Raw genomic sequence first — 20,169 nt, 5'->3', positions numbered from 1 at the left:
GGCTCATACCAAGAAAAAAAAGTATTATGCTGTGAAGATTAAACATTTTTTTGGTTAAAAATTAAGTCAAGATGATTTCAGGAGGATCTGAGGGTCCTGGATCAAATGGGTTATCATCGATCCTCCTAATGTCTGGAGGGTAGAGAGGGTTCCTTGTTAAATAAAATAAACTGATTTGGTAATGTTGACCTTTATTGTCGGCTTTTTGCTGTGAGGATTTCAGTGACTAAGATTATATGTTAGTGTTCAACACCACACACTAAGTTAATGAATTGATCTACGTTGTTTTATGGATTGTTAATCTTAAAATATATTAATATATTAAATATTAAAATATTTATGAGAAATATATATATACAGAACTTTTGAACCAAAGAAGATTTTGATGTATGAAAGCAAACATTTTTAGATACCAGCCTCACATAAAGAGATTAGATTCCTGCAAATAGATCCACCATAACTATGAATTGCATTTAAATATTAAAATCACATGATGTATGCGTATGCTCTAATAGCTTTTTCCCTCCTCTCTGGAGCTTTACCTTAATTATATCCCCCTCATTCATCCGCGCTTTCACTTGTGGTGTATTTACCATGAACCTGTTGGCTGCCTTCAGTGTTTGAGTGGAGACAAAGATGGGAACCAAGAGTTAAAAAAAATAAAAATAAAAACTGGATAGCTGCATCCACCATATCAAGTGTCTTGCTGGTGTCAAACAGGTGCTCCATCTCCTGGCACTGAGCAACAGGGAACGGAGCCATTGCTTGTTTCCAGAGGCGAGTTGATTGACAGAGTCACTCTCTTGACATATCTTGTCCACTCAGCTCCAGCTTCAATGTCCTGTGTGTCATTAAAGCACACACACTGGCTTCATCCATGAGTTTTCATTCGGATGGTGCAGCCCATCTTTCTGCCAATTTCTTCAGAGGAAATTCTTGGTGTTATGAATTTATTTCATGCACTGCACATAAAAATTTAACACGGACGAGCTGAGGTGTGAAATGAGAGGAGATGACACCCAGTCGTAGTTCTAATTACAGGGGTTAAAAGCAATGGTGGCAGGAGTAGCCCGGAAATGATTTTAATTAATGTAATTGGCACAGGTGCTACACTGATGCCACAAAGTTAAAAAAAAAGAGCAGGGAGAGCAGTTGGACAGCAGATAGAGGAGTTATTTTAATTATTGTTTAACATTCAATGATTAATTGATGAATTAATTAAACTAAATAATGTAGAAACTTAAGGAACATGTTAAAAATCACAATTCATGTTGATGTCTTCAAATATATTAATACTGTAAAAACAGCAGACATACATACTAGCTTAGCTATACGTGACCAGTGATGAGTGATTGTTTTAGCTTGAATTTAATTGGCTGAAAATAGAAATTAGAGCCTGAAAAGAGATTGAGACAGAGATGAGTGAGGTTTGAAGATGAGTTTTTCGACAGCAGGGGATGAAACAACGACTGATTAATGGGAAGAAAAAAAAATTAAAAAGAATTATGTAAATTTGAATATGCTGCCAAGAACAAGAAGATGGTGGGTGGATATTTTGTATTAGTATTTTTACCAGTTTATAAAGCTGCAGTCCTCCACAAATGAAACGATTTTCGTAGTTCGCACATGTGCATTAATCCGTAGTGATGCCTGATCAGCTTCTTCATCTAAACGTAAAACTATGATTAGAAAAAAAGTGGTGCTATTTTGAGGAGCCTTTTAAAGCTGATCTGGTCATTGCCACTCAGCCTTTCATCTCCTCTGGACTCTGGGACAGCACCATCAATAATTTAATGACTCACTGCTTTTGCAAGCGTGATCAATGATTCCCCCCCCCAACACACACGAACACACACAGACGCACAAACACACATTTTAACTTTGATGATCTTTTACTGACATCTCATTTTTCCCCCTTTCTCGTTACAGATTTTACGGAGGGCCGATAAAAACGGTGAGCGTCGTGCCACGCCATTCACCTCAGACTCACACACCCTCATCTGTCTCCAACATCTCCCCAACCCCACAGCTCTCGTGTGCGGAAACAGACGCAATTTCTCAATGAAATTCTGATCATGACTCTCTGTCGATGCTCCTTCAGTTTCCATGGGAACAGGAAACTGACCATGCCCACTGAGGGTTAGCGTCAGGCCGCTAATGAAGGGAAACATCAAAAAATGTGTACTGTTTGTAGATGCTTTTATCACGGCAGTCCACGGTAGATGACTCGGAGGTCGAATGATGCTTTTATTTCAGCTAATACACGATGACTGTACAAAATACGACAAATCAGAAAGGCAGGAAACCTCAGCTGAATCTGTTTGTGAAGGTTCTCGGTTGTTTAGGTCGTGTTATATTCAAATAACAAAGCTAAAACAAAGGCAACTAGATTTGTTGGACGTACGTTTGCTCATCCAAGTGACTTCTGCAGCCTTAAATGACTGGTGGGGACTTAAGACTTCTATTCGGAGCATCTGTAGCTTCCACTCGAAACTCAATACACTGAATCTATTCAGTCCAAATGTCTGTGCTACTACTTGAAATGCAATGCAGCAAAATGCAAGCACAAGTGTAAGGCACACTTTAATAGTAAGAGTCGTGAGCAGTGATGGCTTACAGCTCCCCAAGCAGAGGAAGCACATCATTTCTCTTCATATAAATTAGAAATGCTGTAAAAAGCAAATGTGGCACAATTTCTTTGTTTTCCATTAACGCGCCTTCTCCTTGTTCTTCTTTTATTAACTATTTACAAGGTAAGAGAAAGTTGGAATAAGACATATCAACACACAGTTACACACTTCTTCTTTTTCTTGCTGCTTGTAATCAAAAATCTGAGCTCAATATACGGTAAAAGGCCAAAAATAGCTAATCAAAGCTGTTGCATGAGACGCTTGATCTTTTATTTAATACCCGCCCCACGTTACGGTGGATTTGAGGCCTCGTCATGCAGCAAAAGAAGAACACATCCCACATGTTTGTTTTTAGTGTCATATAAACAGAGGCGCTTATGTGTCAAGCTTGTTCCAGGCTTATGTCTGAGCTCATCGACGGCGAGCCACTTAATGCTCAATTGAATGCCATATACCTCTGCGTTTTGGGCCTTCTCCAAAATGTGCCGCGACGTTCATGCGGAGAATCAGTGTGAGCGTGTTGTTGGCAGGTCAGCGGTGAAGAGTTAAATATTGGTCGTGTCACAGGAACAGAAAGACGCTGCCGGAGGCAGAGCTGCGTGAAGAACAAGTTGTCAGTGGTTTGCTGACTTGGTTTCGCCGGAGGACGTTCAGTTCGGGGGGACTCGTTTATTTTCATTTCATGAATATTTCATGCCGCTTCTACTCTACTCTGAACTCTAGAACCCCAAAGAAAAAAAAATATGTTCGAGATTATTATCAAATGATAGCGTAACACATGCTTTGTTTCTTGTTCTTCCTGTAAGGATATTTGATTGAGACCAAAATTCACCCAAGGGTTCCCACAAAGAGTGTTCTGACAGTGTATTGAGAAGATTTGTTGTTTGTTTTGTTTTGCCCACAGATGATGGGAAGCTGTCTTTTGATGAATTCAAATCCTACTTCTCTGATGGAGTCCTGACAGCCGAGGAACTGAAGGAGCTCTTCCACACAATTGATACGCACAACACAGAGTGAGTCAATGAACCGCCTCGTTTCATTTTATTTATTTATTTTTCTCCCCTTTGAGGACAATATGTGTGATGGAAGAAAGGTGAGATGTGAGATTTTTGTGTGGAAAGTGGTTGCTTCGCCGTGTGCCTGTACAACCATTACATGCCTTACAAAGTTATTTTTGAATACTGGGTTTAATAACACCTCCAGGAAGCAGAGACAAGTTTTGTTTTAATTCATCCCAGTATCTACTAGATGAGGGCAGGTTTGTGTTACACTCCTACTTTAGATGGATGCACCTAATAAACTAAAGATGCCGCGTTCAAATTCTGTTTTAAACACTACTCTCGATCATTTCATGATCTTTTTTACCCTTTTTAAACCCATTTCTTGAGTTCTCTGCTCGCCTCACAAGGCTGTTTTTCAAGATGTTTGAAACACTTTTCGTCAACAATCAGAAATTCAGCGATTCAGCGCTGCTGCCGTAATCGCACACATGCATTTACGGTTTGGAGACGGGGTCTTGGCCAAATCTGTATTTCTGCTGGGACCAGCTGCACGCTGCTAAGCAAGCGTGCTTATCGAACAGCATCGACTGCTACTCACCCTCCTTCGGCTTTGTGCTGCAGGCAGTTTGTAAGACTCTCTTTGATACTCAGGGTGGGTTTTTGGCAAAGACCACCAGCTGGAGAGGAATCAAAGGGGAAATAGAAAGGGACACTGTTCATGCCTGACGCCGGGAAGAGATCACAGGCAAACTGTAGGGCACTTCTGCCCATTTGTTCGGAGCACTGAGTGGAAATGGAAAACCAGGTTAATGATGTTTCAAGCCGACATTGTGTTGCGATCGATGCTTGCATAAATCATCACCAGCCTGCACAAAATACCGCATGTGCGCAGGTGTGTCCTCGTTTCCAGCCGCACAGTCAGCGAGTCCAGCAACGAGGAAATAAGAAACAGTGATCTGGAATTAATGTTATTATTTGTTTGCGTCGCTGTGAATCCAGATGTTGTCGTCACCACTGTGCTCCGTCTAAACACAGAGTGAGCCACAAAACACATAAAAATAGCAGCTAGTTATAGTTACACAACAGCGGCGCAGCGCTGATGCAAGCAGAGTGTTGTGTTGCGTCTATTTCAGTGATTTTTAAGTGACATGGTTTTTGTCGGAGTTGATTTTAATTAGGGTCTGTCTAAGTCCTGTCAATCTGCCTTCTACATACACCGTTGCCTATAAATTGGGATAATATTTACCTCTTCTCATGAAATGATTTTGACAATGTGTTTGTGTAAATGAGAATAAAAAGAGGAATGTGTGTGAAAACAGAATCCTTCCAACTTAATGGGCAGCAGTGTATATTTTAGCATGACCCACATTTTATGAATGACCTGGTCCTCAGTACAGACTCCAACATAGATACAGGTGAGATATATGAGCGTGTATATAAACAGAGGGCACCAATGAACATCTTTCCTATAGTGCACCTCTGTGTCCAGAGATAGCGCTGTTCATACTTATACCTGGCTAAATATTTTACATGTTGCCCCTGAAGAATTACAGATCTTAAGCATGGGCTGTATATAAAGATGGATGCACCCTCCTGGAGGTCATCCATGAGATTCCCGAAGAGTTGTTGAGCTAATTGTGATGTCTTCTTAGCAGTGTCTCAAGCCTGGATAATACATAAATGGTCAAAGAGATGGTCATGAGATGCCTAGATTGGCAATCGTCAATGCATATGTCACTTAAAGTGGCCACATGTGCATGTTATGAATACATTTAAGCCCTCATAAAATTTACAGTTAGGTTGAGTTATATAAAAATTCACCCCCTGACGGCGATCTTGTAGGAAGAAATCAGCTGCAGGGACCAATATTATCTTTTGTCAGCATGTTTACTTTTAAAATTGGGGCTTCTGGGGCCTCTGGCGTTTTGGAAGAGGCCTCAAGTGGCCGTTTGAGAAACTGCAGTTTTTGGCCCTTAAACGTTGACGTCTGCTTAAAGTGAACAATCAGTGTATGTGTATATATATGTACATATACATACATATACATATATATATTTACACAGCGCCTAATATCATCCTTTCAAATAACTATGATTTGCTGTCTAAATCAGGTTCATACATTAAATATACTCTTTAATTATAATGTAAGCAGAGGCCAGTGATAACGGTCTATACTTTTGTTTCACTGAAACAGTTGTCACAAGTGTTTACTAGTTAAATTAAAAACTGAGCAGGCTGCAGAATGTCACAGAGAGCTCAATGAGGGTTTTTCTGTGGGAAAGTTTAAGCTGCCTCTGACTGTGTGTGTGAATAAAATCTGATGCAACGTGAGATGATTTTCTGTTTGCTCAGGCTAAGACAGATTACGTCATGAAGATGTCATGAAAATGCACGGTGTCACACTAAATTAATTCTTACCTGAGATTAAACATATATACACACACCAATCAGCCACAACATTAAAACCACTGACAGGAGGAGTGAATAACATTGACCCACTTGTCACGATTCAGTGTCCTGCTGGGAAACTTTTGGAACTGGCATTCATTCATTCACCCCATAGCAATGACACGCTTTGATGACAGCGGCCATCCCCAGCAGGATGCAGCCTGACACATGCACAAAAGTGGTTTAGGAATGACTCAGAAAACATGAAAAATAGCCCAAGGTGTTGACCTGGCCTCCAAATTGACTAGATCCCAAACTGATCAAGGATCTGTGGGATGAACTGGAACAAGCCTGATCCACAGAGGCCCCTCCCCTCAGCATCCTAGGCGAAATACACAATATTAGAAAGGCAGTCATGATGTTATGCCTGATTGGTGTATGACAGTTTGGGTAAAATGTACGGAAAACAATGAACAGAGTATAAGAGCTTGTCTCTGATTTGCTTTTGTGAATTCGACCCTGCTGTTATAGAATAAACTGATAAACTGATACAGAATAATGATTTTATTCTTAGCTGCTGTGGTTCGTTTTGTGTATTTAGTAAGTGAAAATAGCTCTGTGTTTAACCGCCGACAAACACTTGCTCCCTGTAAAATGAATACAGAAGGAGGCAGATGGCTTGTTGTTAGGAAGTAATTTGGAAGTCTGAAACTGAATCCTGTATTGATTAAAGAATGAGTCACAGAGCTGTAAGGTTTTGTCTGACAAGCTGGTGAACCAGCTCAGGTTGATGTCAGACACTGAAAGTTCATTCAGTGCTTCAAATTTAAACACAAATGCGCTGCATGTATTGTGCAGATGCAATTAGTTAAATGTGCAGGTGAGGCCTTATTCAAACTTATTTTTGGGAGTAAAAATGTATTGAGATGTAAAAAATAAAGAGTTTCTCGGTCTGATCCTCAGTTTAGCGTCTGTTTTTTTGTGTTTCCTCCTGGGTGGACTAGTTGATTAGCTGTAGCACTTTCCCCACCTGTGAGCAGCAGCTACAGCCTCTGTGGTATAGAGCTGAAACCAGTGAAATACCCCCAACACCGTCACTGTAACAACAGACAAAATGTGTTTTTTGTGCCCATTAATGCTAGCTGTGAAGATGATGCGATGTCTCGAGGTCCGACTTCCTATATTCTTTTCTTTCTTTTTCTCTTTCTGTCCTGACACATGTATTGAACACACACAATCGGACCTCCGCACAACACACTCATGCACGAACATTTATCAAAAGGGAGTCTCCTCTGAAGTGTGCTAAATTATTCAATCGTCTATTACACATTTTACCCGCCTTCATTTGCCACATTCACAGATTTTTTTTGCACGTGTTATATAAGATGTGAGTTTTTGGGGAATTCTTCTTAACTGAATATTTTTTTCTGTATTGCAGCAATGTGGACACGGATGAACTCTGTGGTAAGTTAAACCTTCACCCAAGCAAAAAAAAAAAAAAACTTTTAGATGTGGTCACATGTTCTGCTAAACCGCTAAAGGCTGTGTGACTGAGATGTCACACTAGAGCTGCTTCAACAAAACACCTACAGCCCTGTCCTGGTCGCTTAACTCACAAAACGTTCTTCCTTCTTTCTGTGTTTGTGGCTGCTGTGCTGTGAAGACTACTTCTCCCAGCACCTTGGTGAATACGAGAATGTCCTTGGTGCCTTGGAAGACCTGAATATGTCCATATTGAAGGCGATGGACAAAACGAAGAAGGTAAGATGACCGAAGATGAATATGTTGATTGCGGCTGTGTAAATGTTAATGTCTCATTTGGAAATAGTGGAACGAGAACACGCAGTTTTGCCATAAATATATATAATAAAGAAGAGGCCATCATGTCCAAAAATCTATTTAGTAAAACAAACCTGTGAAGATCCTGGGTTGGTGTGACATTTGTGGAAAAGTATGTCACTTGGGTTAATTACAATAACAAGTCATGTCTGATTTACTCAGCTTCTTGCTGTAAATCTCTGCCAGCAGGTTCCTCTGCTGCCCAGCTGGTTTCCTCAGATCTCCCATTAGTCACATTTCCACTACAGAGCCAAACGGGACAAGTCACAGCTCATTTATGCCATTAATTAACCCTCAGAAATAAAAACACGTTATTCTTTTTGGACCCGCAGCTAACATAGGCGCCACATTAAATGTGGCTACGCTACCAAACAAACGTCGCTTTTGATCATTATGTATTGTGTCCTCTTGATCTTACTGTAGAGCTGTCTGAAGCCGAGTACCTTTTGCGTAATCGGAGAAGGAGAAGGAGGAGGATCAGGGTGGCAAAGGAGAGAAAGGCAAACACACAGAGATGGGAGTAAATTATCTTAGATGATAGCAGAAAGACTCCGGGGAGAAATGATAAAGAGAAGCAGGCAAAGGATGTGGATGGGGAAGATAGAGAGGTGGCTTTTTAGATCTGCAGGGAGAGCCTCTTTTCCTTTGAAGCACTGCGCCTTTGTCTGTAGCATCTTATCTGGCGCATGCTGCGACGCTATAATCGGCCCTCATATCTGCACTCTTCTTGACCAGTGTGTGGGAGTTGAGCCATTCACTTGTCAGTTGTAGTGTTAACATACAGAGAGGTAACGAATTAAGACACACGACTTCAACGCCTCAAACACTGGGACACAGTTGCATGATAATGACAGATAATGATTTGGGTTCAGAAAATGTGTGGGCGCTTGATGAGAGGATAAGGACGGCAGAGGGGGGAGATTTTAAGGCAAAATGGAATCAAACCATGATTAATTTCAACGGATTTATTGAGAAAACATGAGTCATGACAAAATAATGAAGGGGTAAATTAATTCAGGTCGGCAAAATATGTTTTACTTCAAGATAAAAGCGCTTTTTTAAAAAACATTACAGACCAGAAGGAGCACCGTAGTGAACAGCATGAGGCTGAAATTCATTCCTACAAGGAATCAGAAACATGCTGGTACTTTAGATCACCTTTCCTAGGACTCAAGTGGTGATCTGAGGTGAGAAAAAAAATGAAATTGCACCTCAGATCATTTTCTGTTCTCCAAGAGAATAGTTGAGAGCAGGAGATGAAACAGAGGAAACAACAGGAGCTGTGCGTACATGTATCTTTGTCAGTTGAAAAAAGAAAAAAAAAAAAAAAAAAAGATTATACACTTTGCACTTGACTTTTAAAAGCTTTGAGTCATATTTTACAGGAAAAACAGGGCTCCCAGTGCCGCCTCAGCCATACTCTCGAAACACTTCACTTCTCTCCTACAGACACTCTAAATGAAAGCTCGAATGAAAAACAAATTACTCTGCACAAATTGGATAGAATTGGCAATAACTTTCAACTTCAATTACTACACCACACCACTACCACACTAAAACAGAGACAGGATATCACACCGCTGATTTCATCCCAGGAGCCCTTTTGGAATCTTATATTTTCCTTTCTATGAAGTGCCCGTGACACCGGGAAAGATTAGTTTGACCTGAAAAATGAGTCACACCACGAAACTAAGTCAGAATTGCATGACGCACCGCATTTCTCTTTTATTGGCTATTGGCTGAACGAGGAGGAGAACAGATGCTGCGTTAGTCACAGGCTAAAGCTAAGCCGTCTCCGTTGAGGTGCATATGTATTTGAGTGGGTGGTCTCTGGCTGTGGATGTATGTGAGGGGGCCCGATGCATGTGTGTGCGTGGTAGAAGGTGTTCTTTTTTTCTTTTTTTTTTCTTGTCGCTGAAAGATGACAAGTGTGTATGTGTGCGCACACAACCTAATTTATGTGTGGGCTCTGGTGCGCACATATCAAATTCCCATGCACATGTGCGGGGGAGCTGGAACAAGACGGTGCATCTAATTCAGAGCCAGATATACATATCTCATTAGAGACATCCAGGGTTTTAGTTCACACTCATACCTAGGCTCAACAAAACATTTAATTTAGGGTAATAAAACTGTATTTGGATGATTAAGACTTAATTTACACTGATAGTTCAACCTTGAGCTGTTATGTAAGTAATTTCCACACGACTAAATGAAAAATGTAGTTCACACTAAATATTTAAAGCTGTTGCTGTGAAGGTTACATACTATTTATGAATGTTACTTTTACACCCTTGCCAAAGGAAAAAAATAAATTTTTAGTATTATACAAAGTATTAAACTGGTTCAGCAGGAACAATACTTAGACTTAGACTAACTTTATTGTCATTTTGTATACACGGGTGCATACAGAACGAAATTACGTTGCATATGGCTCGTGACAATCTAATAAATATTACGTTATAGCAATGATTGGTCCGTCACATCTCAAGAGTAACCTGGTGACTGAGGGAAACAGGCTACAAAACAAGTGTCAGATACAGCTCTCACTTGCATTTAGTAGGATTTCAAAGGAAGCGACTGAGAGTGAGGGCAAAGGCTACTTAACAACAGTAGCGTGTCTCAGCATCCTGTTCAGAAATACTTGCAAAAATAAAAATGTCTAAATCTAAGTAACTCGTTCTTTTAAGTGGAAGTTAATGTTATAGTTACGTAACCTACTACAAATATTTTACAAATACCAGCCGCTCCAAGAAGAAGTAAGAATCTGTGTCTGATCTCAGTCACGCTTTGTTCAGTGCTCACATCCAAAGAAAAAAACATCTTCCATCTTCATTTGCATATTTACTTGTACTACAGAGCTCTCTCTGATTCGTTGGTCAGTTCAGGGAAACGGAACAAAGGAAGAAGAAAGAATGTGATGAAAGTAAACACAACAAAATCTTTTCTCGTTTGAAATCTTCATCAAATCTGAACAATATTTGAATGAATAAACTGTAGAGACCAGCTTATCGGCACGATTCACAATGTGCAATGTTTTGTAACTTTTCCTGGCTTCCTAGCCTAAAATGCTGTCGCCTTCTCCCAGTTTCCTGGGGGGGTTGCTTACTTTTACGCAGAACATATGTGCCAGGTAGATGTTGGCTGTAGTGTTTGCGATGTGTTCAAGTGCAAGCTTTTGGCCATGAAATTGGTTTTGTGTGTCCTCTAGAAAATTCAAAAAACTCAAGACTGATGGTGCAGTCACAACGTCACTCTCATGGGTCAAAGCTGTGTTCAGCATGGTTTAGCTCTTAGGCTAATCCCTGCGTCGCATTATATTGTGTGACCATTAGAGGAGAGTCTATACTTCCTAGTTCCTAGTTTTTGTGAAATTACTCGGACCGACCGCCACCTTCAACCCAGCAACTGAACTCATCTAAACATCAGATGCTGGTCACTTCACATTTCAATCAGCTTATTTTTGACAGTAGTTGTTAACGATTTCCAATCAGGATTTAAAAACCGTTAAGGTCAAGGCATTTGTCACAGAAGCAGGGTAAGGTGTGATTGCGGGGCAAGCTTGGGATCAATGTTTAAATGGTGTAATTTTTATCAGCAGTGCTGGCTCAGAGCCTGATGTAGGAAACAGCAGAAAACTACAAAGCATTGCTTCCAACAAAACACCCATCTGACCTTTTGTACAACTCACAATAAAAGATCAAGGGAAAGGCAGAAAAGGCAAAAAAAATCAGTCAGACCTTGAGCTTTTTTTAAAATTGCTGTAGATTGGAGTGAAGGACACACACACACACACTCACACACACACAGTACAGACCACAGGAGGTAATCTATGCTCAGATCGCAGGAGACTGACCTTTACCAGTTTTGTCATGACTCACTCTCACTGAGTGAATTCACAAGCGTGTGCAGGTGTTTGTGCTCATGAACCCACAGTCAAATAATAAACTTAAGAAGACCTTTTGAAAACACTGTAGAAATCTGAGATTTTGTGTCGTGCCGTCTTTATACTTCAGGAGCTACAGGTGTAGCTGTTCAAACTCCTTCCAGATGTGTGGTCATGAGGACAAATAGGAAAGCTGCGAGAGTTAATTTCTAACACTCTCCCACAGAGTATTTTCACTCCACGCACTTCAGTTATCACACGCGTGTGTCTAGCTTTTAAAATAACATAATCTTTTGAAAATACAATAATTACTGATCAACAGAAAGGCTGAAATCCATTTCCTCTCTGCTCCCCTTCTTGTGCCGCACACAAACACACACACACTTACCCATTCATGCATTAGTCATTCTGAAATCTAACTTAGCGTTTGCCTTCAAACCCCTCATTGTTAGTCGAGTGTACAAACAGTCTTTGTGCTCACAACTGTGGGAGCAGGTGCAGTGAGCAAACTGCAAACTCTTCTGTGCCAAGCATCCTTCACTCCCCTTTGATTAGATCCTAAAAAAAAAAAAAAAAACGAAACAAAACAAAAAAACACTAAGCCCTCCTGCTCCGTTCTGGGCAAAGCACATGACATCACTCTAAAATGTCATCGAGTTTGACATTTTTATTATTATTATTTTTCCCATCAGCTTTCTCAACAAACACAACGAGCCAAAAATAGATGTACCATAGGCTCCCAGAATGACAAGGTGCTGATGACTGACATATTTGATTGACATATTTGATGTTATTTCTGAGATATTTTAAAAGCAGAAATGTAAACATGTCATCTTCTGAAGATTACACCTGTTGAAAATAGATGCAGAATAATGAGGGAGCTAGAGAGGAGCACTGGAATAGAAAAAGCGAAACCGTCACAATTATCAGCTGGCTCTACAGTTTCACTCATTCGTTTTACTATCTTTTAGGTTATGGTTTTACCTTTGTGGTCTTTTCTTTCTAATTATTATACATAAACTCAACTAATATTTATATGCACTAATGAATCTGAGCTAAAACAAAGCCACGAAGTCACACAATATTTAATTTTAATAATTTCAATAACCCCCTTGGCCCCTTCTTAAAAATTGTTTGGTCCGCAGTTCGTTCTTCCTCATGTGAATTAAGTTAGCGCGAGCAAGCGAACTCCAGCAGTCAGAGAGGAAGATCAATTAAGATGATGACCCCCAAAAAACTCAAATCTGGACACCAGAAACAACTTAAGACCAGGAGAAGGAGCAGCAGAGCAGAGACCCAGGACATCAGAGCCTAGTTGTCACTGGGTGAGAGGCGGTGAGACACTGTGGATAAGTCACCAGTTCATTGTAGAGCAACGATTCCTAGTGAAGCTAATTGAACGTTACTAATTTGGAGGTTATCTGCAGCGGTCTTTATGTTTCAAGCATATTATCTCTGTTGACAGTGCCCCAGTAAAGCACCCACTCAGTTACGAGGCTGCATTGAGTGGTATTATTTAAGTTCTACTCAGTAATTATGAGCAGTTTTTAAGTAAAAAGACATTTAATTATTGTACTGACTTTGGGATGGTTTTAATATTTTAGGGGTCACTTTACTCAAAAGAGCTTGCCGACCACATACAATGGTAAAGTGAAACTGTCTGCCTAGAGCTATGGCACTGAGAAGCCCATTTAGATTTTGTGTATTCCAAGACTAGATTATTATTATTCGTCAGTTTTTCCACGAAAATTAGTATTTAATGTTTACAAAATGAAATATATAATGAAAGAATAAACCTTCATGCTCTTCTGCTCCAGAATCAGCGGTGGCTGCTTTGTCTGAGTTTGACCCAGCAGTTATGGATACTATAGTATGCAAATCAGAGAAATGTGAATAAGACAACTAATACATAATTTACATAATAATAGTCTGACTCACTGTTGAGTGGTTAATCCTAAAAAAAGGAAAACAAATTACATTAGAAGATTTAATAACTGAAAAATGAAGGAAAACATCATAATACACAGTTGTAAGTGGCGATGAAAAATGATACGGTAGAGGGGCCAACGTCGACTGGTCCCGACTGGTCTTTTAGTGAACACAGTGAAACTATCTCACCGTTCTTATGAGTTGGTGAAAACCAAAACACCCCCTCAAAAAATTTTAGATTAGGATTCATCAGGTGGAGAAGATTCAACAATTCTGTATGAGCACTAACATTGGCAAATGTCATGTTCGCAGCTTGTTGTGCCGGCCAAAAATAGTTGGCAACAAAAGGGGCGTGGAGTTTGTCTGATAATGTGTGTGGGTTCAGCTCAGCCTCCGATTGAACTCAGAAATAATCAGAGATGTGGTTATTTCATCATATGAATTCAATCTGATTAATAGAGCTGCCTGTTTTATCACAAGGTAAATGTGCGTACATGTTTCCATTTACCTTGAGTGCATTCAGTCAGACCATTACAACTGTATGTTTGACCCTGAAAAACAAGATGAAATTAGTTTATTCAGCAGTTTAATGCTGTATCTCAATGAGAAGAAGATGCATTATTAACGCAAGTTTTATATTCTGTCCACTACCAGGAAGCTTTATCAAAGTCAATTTATCATTAGTTATCATTATGATTAGTTATCATCTATGAAGTCTTAATTGATAAAGGAAATAAATCCTTCAGTTTAAGTTCATCAAAAGTAAATGGACTCACACCCACTTGCTTAGTTTTGCTTGTGTTAAATTGTACTCTAGCACTGAACCTGCGGTGATTGATTAAACACTACTGAGAGAGTGGATTTTAACAGATCAGAGAGTGTAAGAACCAGAGGTTTGACATCTTTTCCTTTCTCTTTTCCAGCAGCAGGGTTGTGCAGTTTTTCTAAATGAATAATATTGTGGGTAGATTTTAATTAGCCGAGGAGATCTGGCCGTTGAGTGACTCTCAGCCGGCATATGAAATGTGTCAAAGCTCTCCTCGCGCAGCCCTCCTCTGTCGTTCCCCTTCCTCTAACTTGTCCTCCTCCTCGCCCTCGATTGACAGGATTATCAGGAGTCCACCCACCTGGAGCAGTTTGTGACCCGCTTCCTGCTGAAGGAGACAACCAATCAGCTTCATTCACTTCAGAGCTCGCTGGAGTGCGCCATGGAAACCACAGCCGAGCAGACCCGCCAAGAGAAGTAGGACCAAATCTCTCTGGTCCCACACACAAATATACACGTACACACAATTAGTCTTTAAAGCATGAACAAAATCTATTGTACAATGGCACGCATAATTACAGCTCTCACCGCGAGCAGAACGGCTTTGTCCAAACCGCACACAATAATTTAACATCCCACATTATAGACTTGATGTGCCAACACCGTTTCTTACAGTGTGTTTGTTAAGAGCACCTGCTCCTTCCTGTAATCCAGCAGATATCTGTGATTCATTATTTGATTAATATGTTAATCCTTTCCCTATGGGGAAATACAGCAGAGGACGAGCAAATTAAAGGTGCATTATTGAGAGAAATGAAACGCTGAAGGCAGGATGAGACAAATGAATACAAGAAAGGTGACGTAAGAAATCAGGAATGAAATTAAAACTTGTTTTGTTGGAGCATTTTAGCATCTTTCGGCTTAGTGTCATGGGCAACATGGGAATAAATTCACAGAAATACCAGATCAAAGTCCAAAGCCTGGAGGCATGTATTTCCAGTCGGCAGCCATCTTAATAACATTATTTTGAGAGAAGATCACGCCTCTATCAGGGGAACAGAAGCTGTAAGTAAAGACAGAGACAGTGGACAACATGCGAGGGCACCCGTCTTTCTCTCAAAGTGGCCACTCTCTTAATCCTGCATAAATTTAAGCCTAAATAAAACACACATGTCAAGGAGTCCATTTGTGAACTAGGTTGTGAACAAGTTTTATTTCTTTTTCTTTTGGAGTTGCAAATTCAGTGAGTGCTGGGACACATTAAAACTGCATCACCAGTCAGATCTGGTTAAAACAACTCTTTACCTTATTTCTCCCCCCAAAAAGAAAAAAAAAAAGGCTTCCATGTATCAAACTACCAGTACTCATGCACAAGAAAGGGTACAGCTCTCCAGGACGTGACCCGTATATCAGTTACAATTAAGTGTAACTAACAGTCAATAACGAACGTCTTGTGTGTGTCGATGCAAAAACACGGTCGGCCTGGCGTCTTTCTGTTTTGCTGTAATATATTTCAACAGATTTCTGCTCAGGATTATTTAAGTGGTTTATCTCGGGTCTTTCTGGGTGGAGTTTTCACGTCGTCCCTGTGTCTGCGTGGGTTTTCTCTGGGTACTCCGGTGAATCTAAATTGACCATAGATGTGAGTGTGAGTGTGACTGGTTGTCTGCCTTTGTGTTAGCCCTGCGATAGACTGGACACCAAGGCAGGTTGTACCTCGCCTCTCGCCCAATGACAGCTGGGATGGGCTCCAGAAACCTAGTGAGGATAAGCGGTATTAGAAGATGAGATGAGATGAGATTGCTGTCTTATAAAGTCTCTGGTCAAATGTGACCAACGCCCAAAGATCAGTTAAAACCTCTGTGAAAACTATTTAGTGTCACCAGCAGTTTGTGCCAAATTGTGAACTTCTTTAATTTATTTTTAAACAACCTGCAAGACAGATTCGTGAATGCGTGCGAAACTGACAATTAGAATATGACCTTAATGCGGCTGTGATCTAATTGTTAGCATGTGTCTAAATGTCTTCACTGATAATAAACATTCACCCCCCCTCGACTCTCTGTGTGTCAGAGGACTGGACCACTGATTATTCAACCTGAGGCTCTTGTTCTTAGGGCGCTTTGTTGTGTGTGTGTGTGTGTGTGTGTGTGTGTGTGTGTGTGTGTGTGTGTGTGTGTGTGTGTGTGTGTGTGCAGCACTTGATCAGTCTGCATTCACAAATCAAAAATGCCTCTGGTGTGTTCACTTCATTAGTGGTGATGACTCACCCATAACACACAAAGCGATGTGTGTGAGAGAGCGTGTTTGTGGGTCGCCCCCTGCAGGTAATGTTCATTTAAAGCCTGGTGCATTTAAAGAACAGGTAATGACGCACATGCAGGCACGTCTTTTTGTATCCTGTCACCTGCCTGAGTTCAGCGACTGCGAACTAACCTGCTGCCAACCTCTGCTAAGGCTACGTTCAACACACACAAAATGTTGATCTATTCAGGACGGATCCACTCTGCTGTGTGTATACGTATCTCGGCTGGTCCTGATCTTCTCAGTAGCAGAAAATACTTAAGTGGAGATCTAGTCAGATGGTGGAGAATCAGTGTGTGTAAATATGTCCATGTGAAGCAAATTAAAAATCCACTTGTTAATGCATCCTCCTGAGCTAAATGCAGGTTTCATGAAGATTGAGTGGCAACATTTTTGTTTGTCAAAAAGCCAAAAAGTAATTAATTAAACCGTGTGTTTATCAAAGTTAAGGTTACACTAAAGCAATGGTGTCAAACATATGACCCAAGGGCCCACCAGAGGGTCTAATCTGGCCTGTGGCATGAATCTGCAAATACTTAAACTGCTATTTTTCAATTAAAGTAGCTGATTTTCCTAATTTGTCCATTCTTTTAGTAAGACTAGTGGACAGAACTCAACACCCACCACTAAAAAGCAGGCAGCAGTGTGCTGAAACTGCAGTTATATATATTTCTTTAAAAAAAATAATTTCTTAAAATGTTCTGCAACGAAGGATGTAAAATGAGTTTGACGTCCTGCTCAAACTGCAGAAGTCTCCACTCACCAAACACACTGACTCCTTCCAAAAAGCCTTTGCTCTTGTAGCGTTAAGTGTAAATTCATATTTGAAACATGATCTACTCCATGTTTTGTGGTTTGTCCTGGTTAACAGTCTGTAGAAGTCTCATGTCTTTACTAATCACAGTAACTAATATGTTAACACATAAAGTGTTGTGCCTGTCAGCTTGTTGGTGTGGTACATCTCTTTATGTTTCCCATCCAAAATATTTCTCAATGAAACAAAATCTCATGTCATATAATTTTTTATGTCAGCAGCTTTGGATTCAATCTTTAAGCACATTGTGTAGTATTGTGTAGTAAGGAGGTGGAGCAAAGTGCAGAACACACAAAGACACACATAAGGAACCATGGTTTGGATTAAATAATAATGTCTAATTTAATGAGGATTTACCATGTAGGTAAAAAAGGAGAGAGTGTGGCAGGTTAATCCAACTAACAAATCAAAAAAAAAAAAAAAAAACAAGAACCCACAGTGACCTGAACCTCAGGTGAACGAACAGACAAAAGACAAAGACACACTGAAGCTAACAAGCCACAGCTGAGACGACTAAGAAAGCAGCACATGAAAACAAATCAATTCTATAATCAATGGAGAGAAACACAAGCTGGAGGTAAAGCAAGACGCTGAACACAGAGGAAGTAACATCCAGAATAGAAACAGGAAATACAAGGATCACACAAGTCTCCCAACCACCACGTCTTGAATGTCGAGGAATTACTTTACCAGTGAGCTGCTGTTTTATCAAATATGCCAGCGAAACCTGTCGTGCATTTCAGAAACAATTAAGTGTTGCCGACTCGAGAGGGGAAGCATGCTTTTATCTGCCATCAGCAGACATCTAAGACCCCATTAGTACATTTCCAAAACACACTGGAAACAGCAGAAGTACAAACGTAACAGCGATGGATGGATCAGACTTTATCAGACACTCAGTTCCAGTTGGTTTCAGACTATACGTATGTTTGTTTTTTTAAAACCGTACTGAACTCTTAACCCTCTAAAGCAAAGTTCAAGGCTTTCTGCAACCATTTGTTCAGGTGTAGGACAGATTTTAACATCTCTCTTTAGATCCTTTTACTAATTTTATACATAAAAAAATTACTTAGTGTTTGTTTTGGACCAAACACAAATTATGTATAGCTTCTTCCACAGTGTGATTCTGAGCTAGTTAATTTCCAACTTACAACAACATCACTGGATCAGTCAAAACGTGTCTGAATGACAATCCTAACAAAGTATTATTGTCTGTTGTTTGACATGAATGTGCTTATTTTAAAATGATCACTGTTTTTTTGTTTGTTTGTTTGTTTCTGTCTTGTCTGTCTTTGGGGTCAGGAAGTGACGGACTTATGGATAATTGACATTTCAGCGACAGGGACCTTCACAAACTTTCCCTTCCCTCCCTTCACCCCCTCTAAACGCCTCTCCCTCCCTCCATTACCCTGTCATGTCATCTCGAAGTGTGACTCTCTCTCGTTCCCCGAGCAGCTTCTCCTCTTCTCCTCCAAGATCCCTCTCGCTTGAGTGATTCCCCCGTGCGCCGGGATGCAATCTCTCTGTTCGTCAAACATCTAGAGATGTGCTTGTGTCTCTGGCGGCTTTAAATAGGTTTTTGTGGTCGGTGTTATACGTGTGAAGAAACTGTGCAGCCCATATCCATGGTGGACGGTATGGCACGGTGTGACTTTTTTTTTTTTAAGGGTAAGGGCAAACCTTGTAATGTTAAGGGTTTCCCTTTGGATCAGATACTGGGATGCCTTTAAAACTAATTGATTTAGAAAGAGTTTTCCACACACTTGTCTCTTCTCCTCTCAGCCTCCTCTCCCTCCTCTCAGATGATTTAACTGCTCTGAGAAGATGGGCAGGCTGCTGGACTTTGCTTTGTTAGTTATCTCAGACAGTTTGTGCAATTAAAGCCGCTGCATAGCTGAGAATATGAGTCACTGGCTGACCGAGAGGGACCCGCTACACAGTTCCTCCTCCTGCTCCGTGCATCAAGAGTAGAGATATATTAGGCTGCAGCTTGCGAATTAATTATACTGCATTATACTGGGGTGGAGGGCAGCGTTTAAAATGAAATCTCCTATGAGCGGTACCACAACGAAGATGAACAAGTCTGTTCAAAGCATTTTCAGCTGAACAAATAAAAAATAATAATTATTACACCCTTGGCATCAAAGTTTAGTGCTGATCCCGCGACCAGAAATAACTTCTTGTAGACGTCCTGTGTAACGACCAACTAGTCTCTGACATCGGCTCGCTGAATTTTATATCCGTTCCGTGCAATGTTGCAAGACCTTCTTGCACGTGATGTGAATTTAAAATCTCCACACCTCTTCTTGGAGACTCTGCATCAAACGCTCTGCTCTCGGGCTGAAGCTGCCACGAGGGTCGGACCTGTGCATGTTTGCAGCCAAGTGAAATAATCCACTGAGCGGACAGATTCAATATTGTGGAGATCTTTTCAAACCTCTTCTGAGTGGTTCTGCACAGCTTAGAGAGCTCTCTAGTGGGTGTTGGCACGGCGTTGGCCTCTTGAGAAGTAAAAAGATGCGGTTCAAACGAATGAGGTCTGAATCACTGGCATCTAGTCTGGAACCCTTTCTTGTGATTTCATGTATTTGAAAATGTGACAAATGGATGGA

At 40.5% G+C, this 20,169-nt stretch overlaps 1 protein-coding gene across 1 annotated transcript in view; it reads left to right on the top strand.

The window, feature by feature from the left end:
• The window catches only part of necab1 (N-terminal EF-hand calcium binding protein 1), a 30,789-nt gene that overhangs the window by 301 nt on the left and 10,319 nt on the right, over positions 1-20,169 (top strand). The window contains exons 2-6 of the mRNA XM_047605198.1: positions 1,930-1,954; positions 3,535-3,643; positions 7,458-7,483; positions 7,683-7,780; positions 14,780-14,916. Coding sequence (XP_047461154.1) covers positions 1,930-1,954; positions 3,535-3,643; positions 7,458-7,483; positions 7,683-7,780; positions 14,780-14,916 — 395 coding nt within the window. The remainder of the gene's footprint in view (positions 1-1,929; positions 1,955-3,534; positions 3,644-7,457; positions 7,484-7,682; positions 7,781-14,779; positions 14,917-20,169) is intronic.

Source organism: Mugil cephalus, chromosome 14 (genome assembly GCF_022458985.1).
Source record: "Mugil cephalus isolate CIBA_MC_2020 chromosome 14, CIBA_Mcephalus_1.1, whole genome shotgun sequence".
Classification (NCBI taxonomy): domain Eukaryota; kingdom Metazoa; phylum Chordata; class Actinopteri; order Mugiliformes; family Mugilidae; genus Mugil; species Mugil cephalus.
The sequence above is the reverse complement of the archived record's forward strand: the minus strand, read 5'-3'. Positions and strand labels throughout refer to the sequence as shown.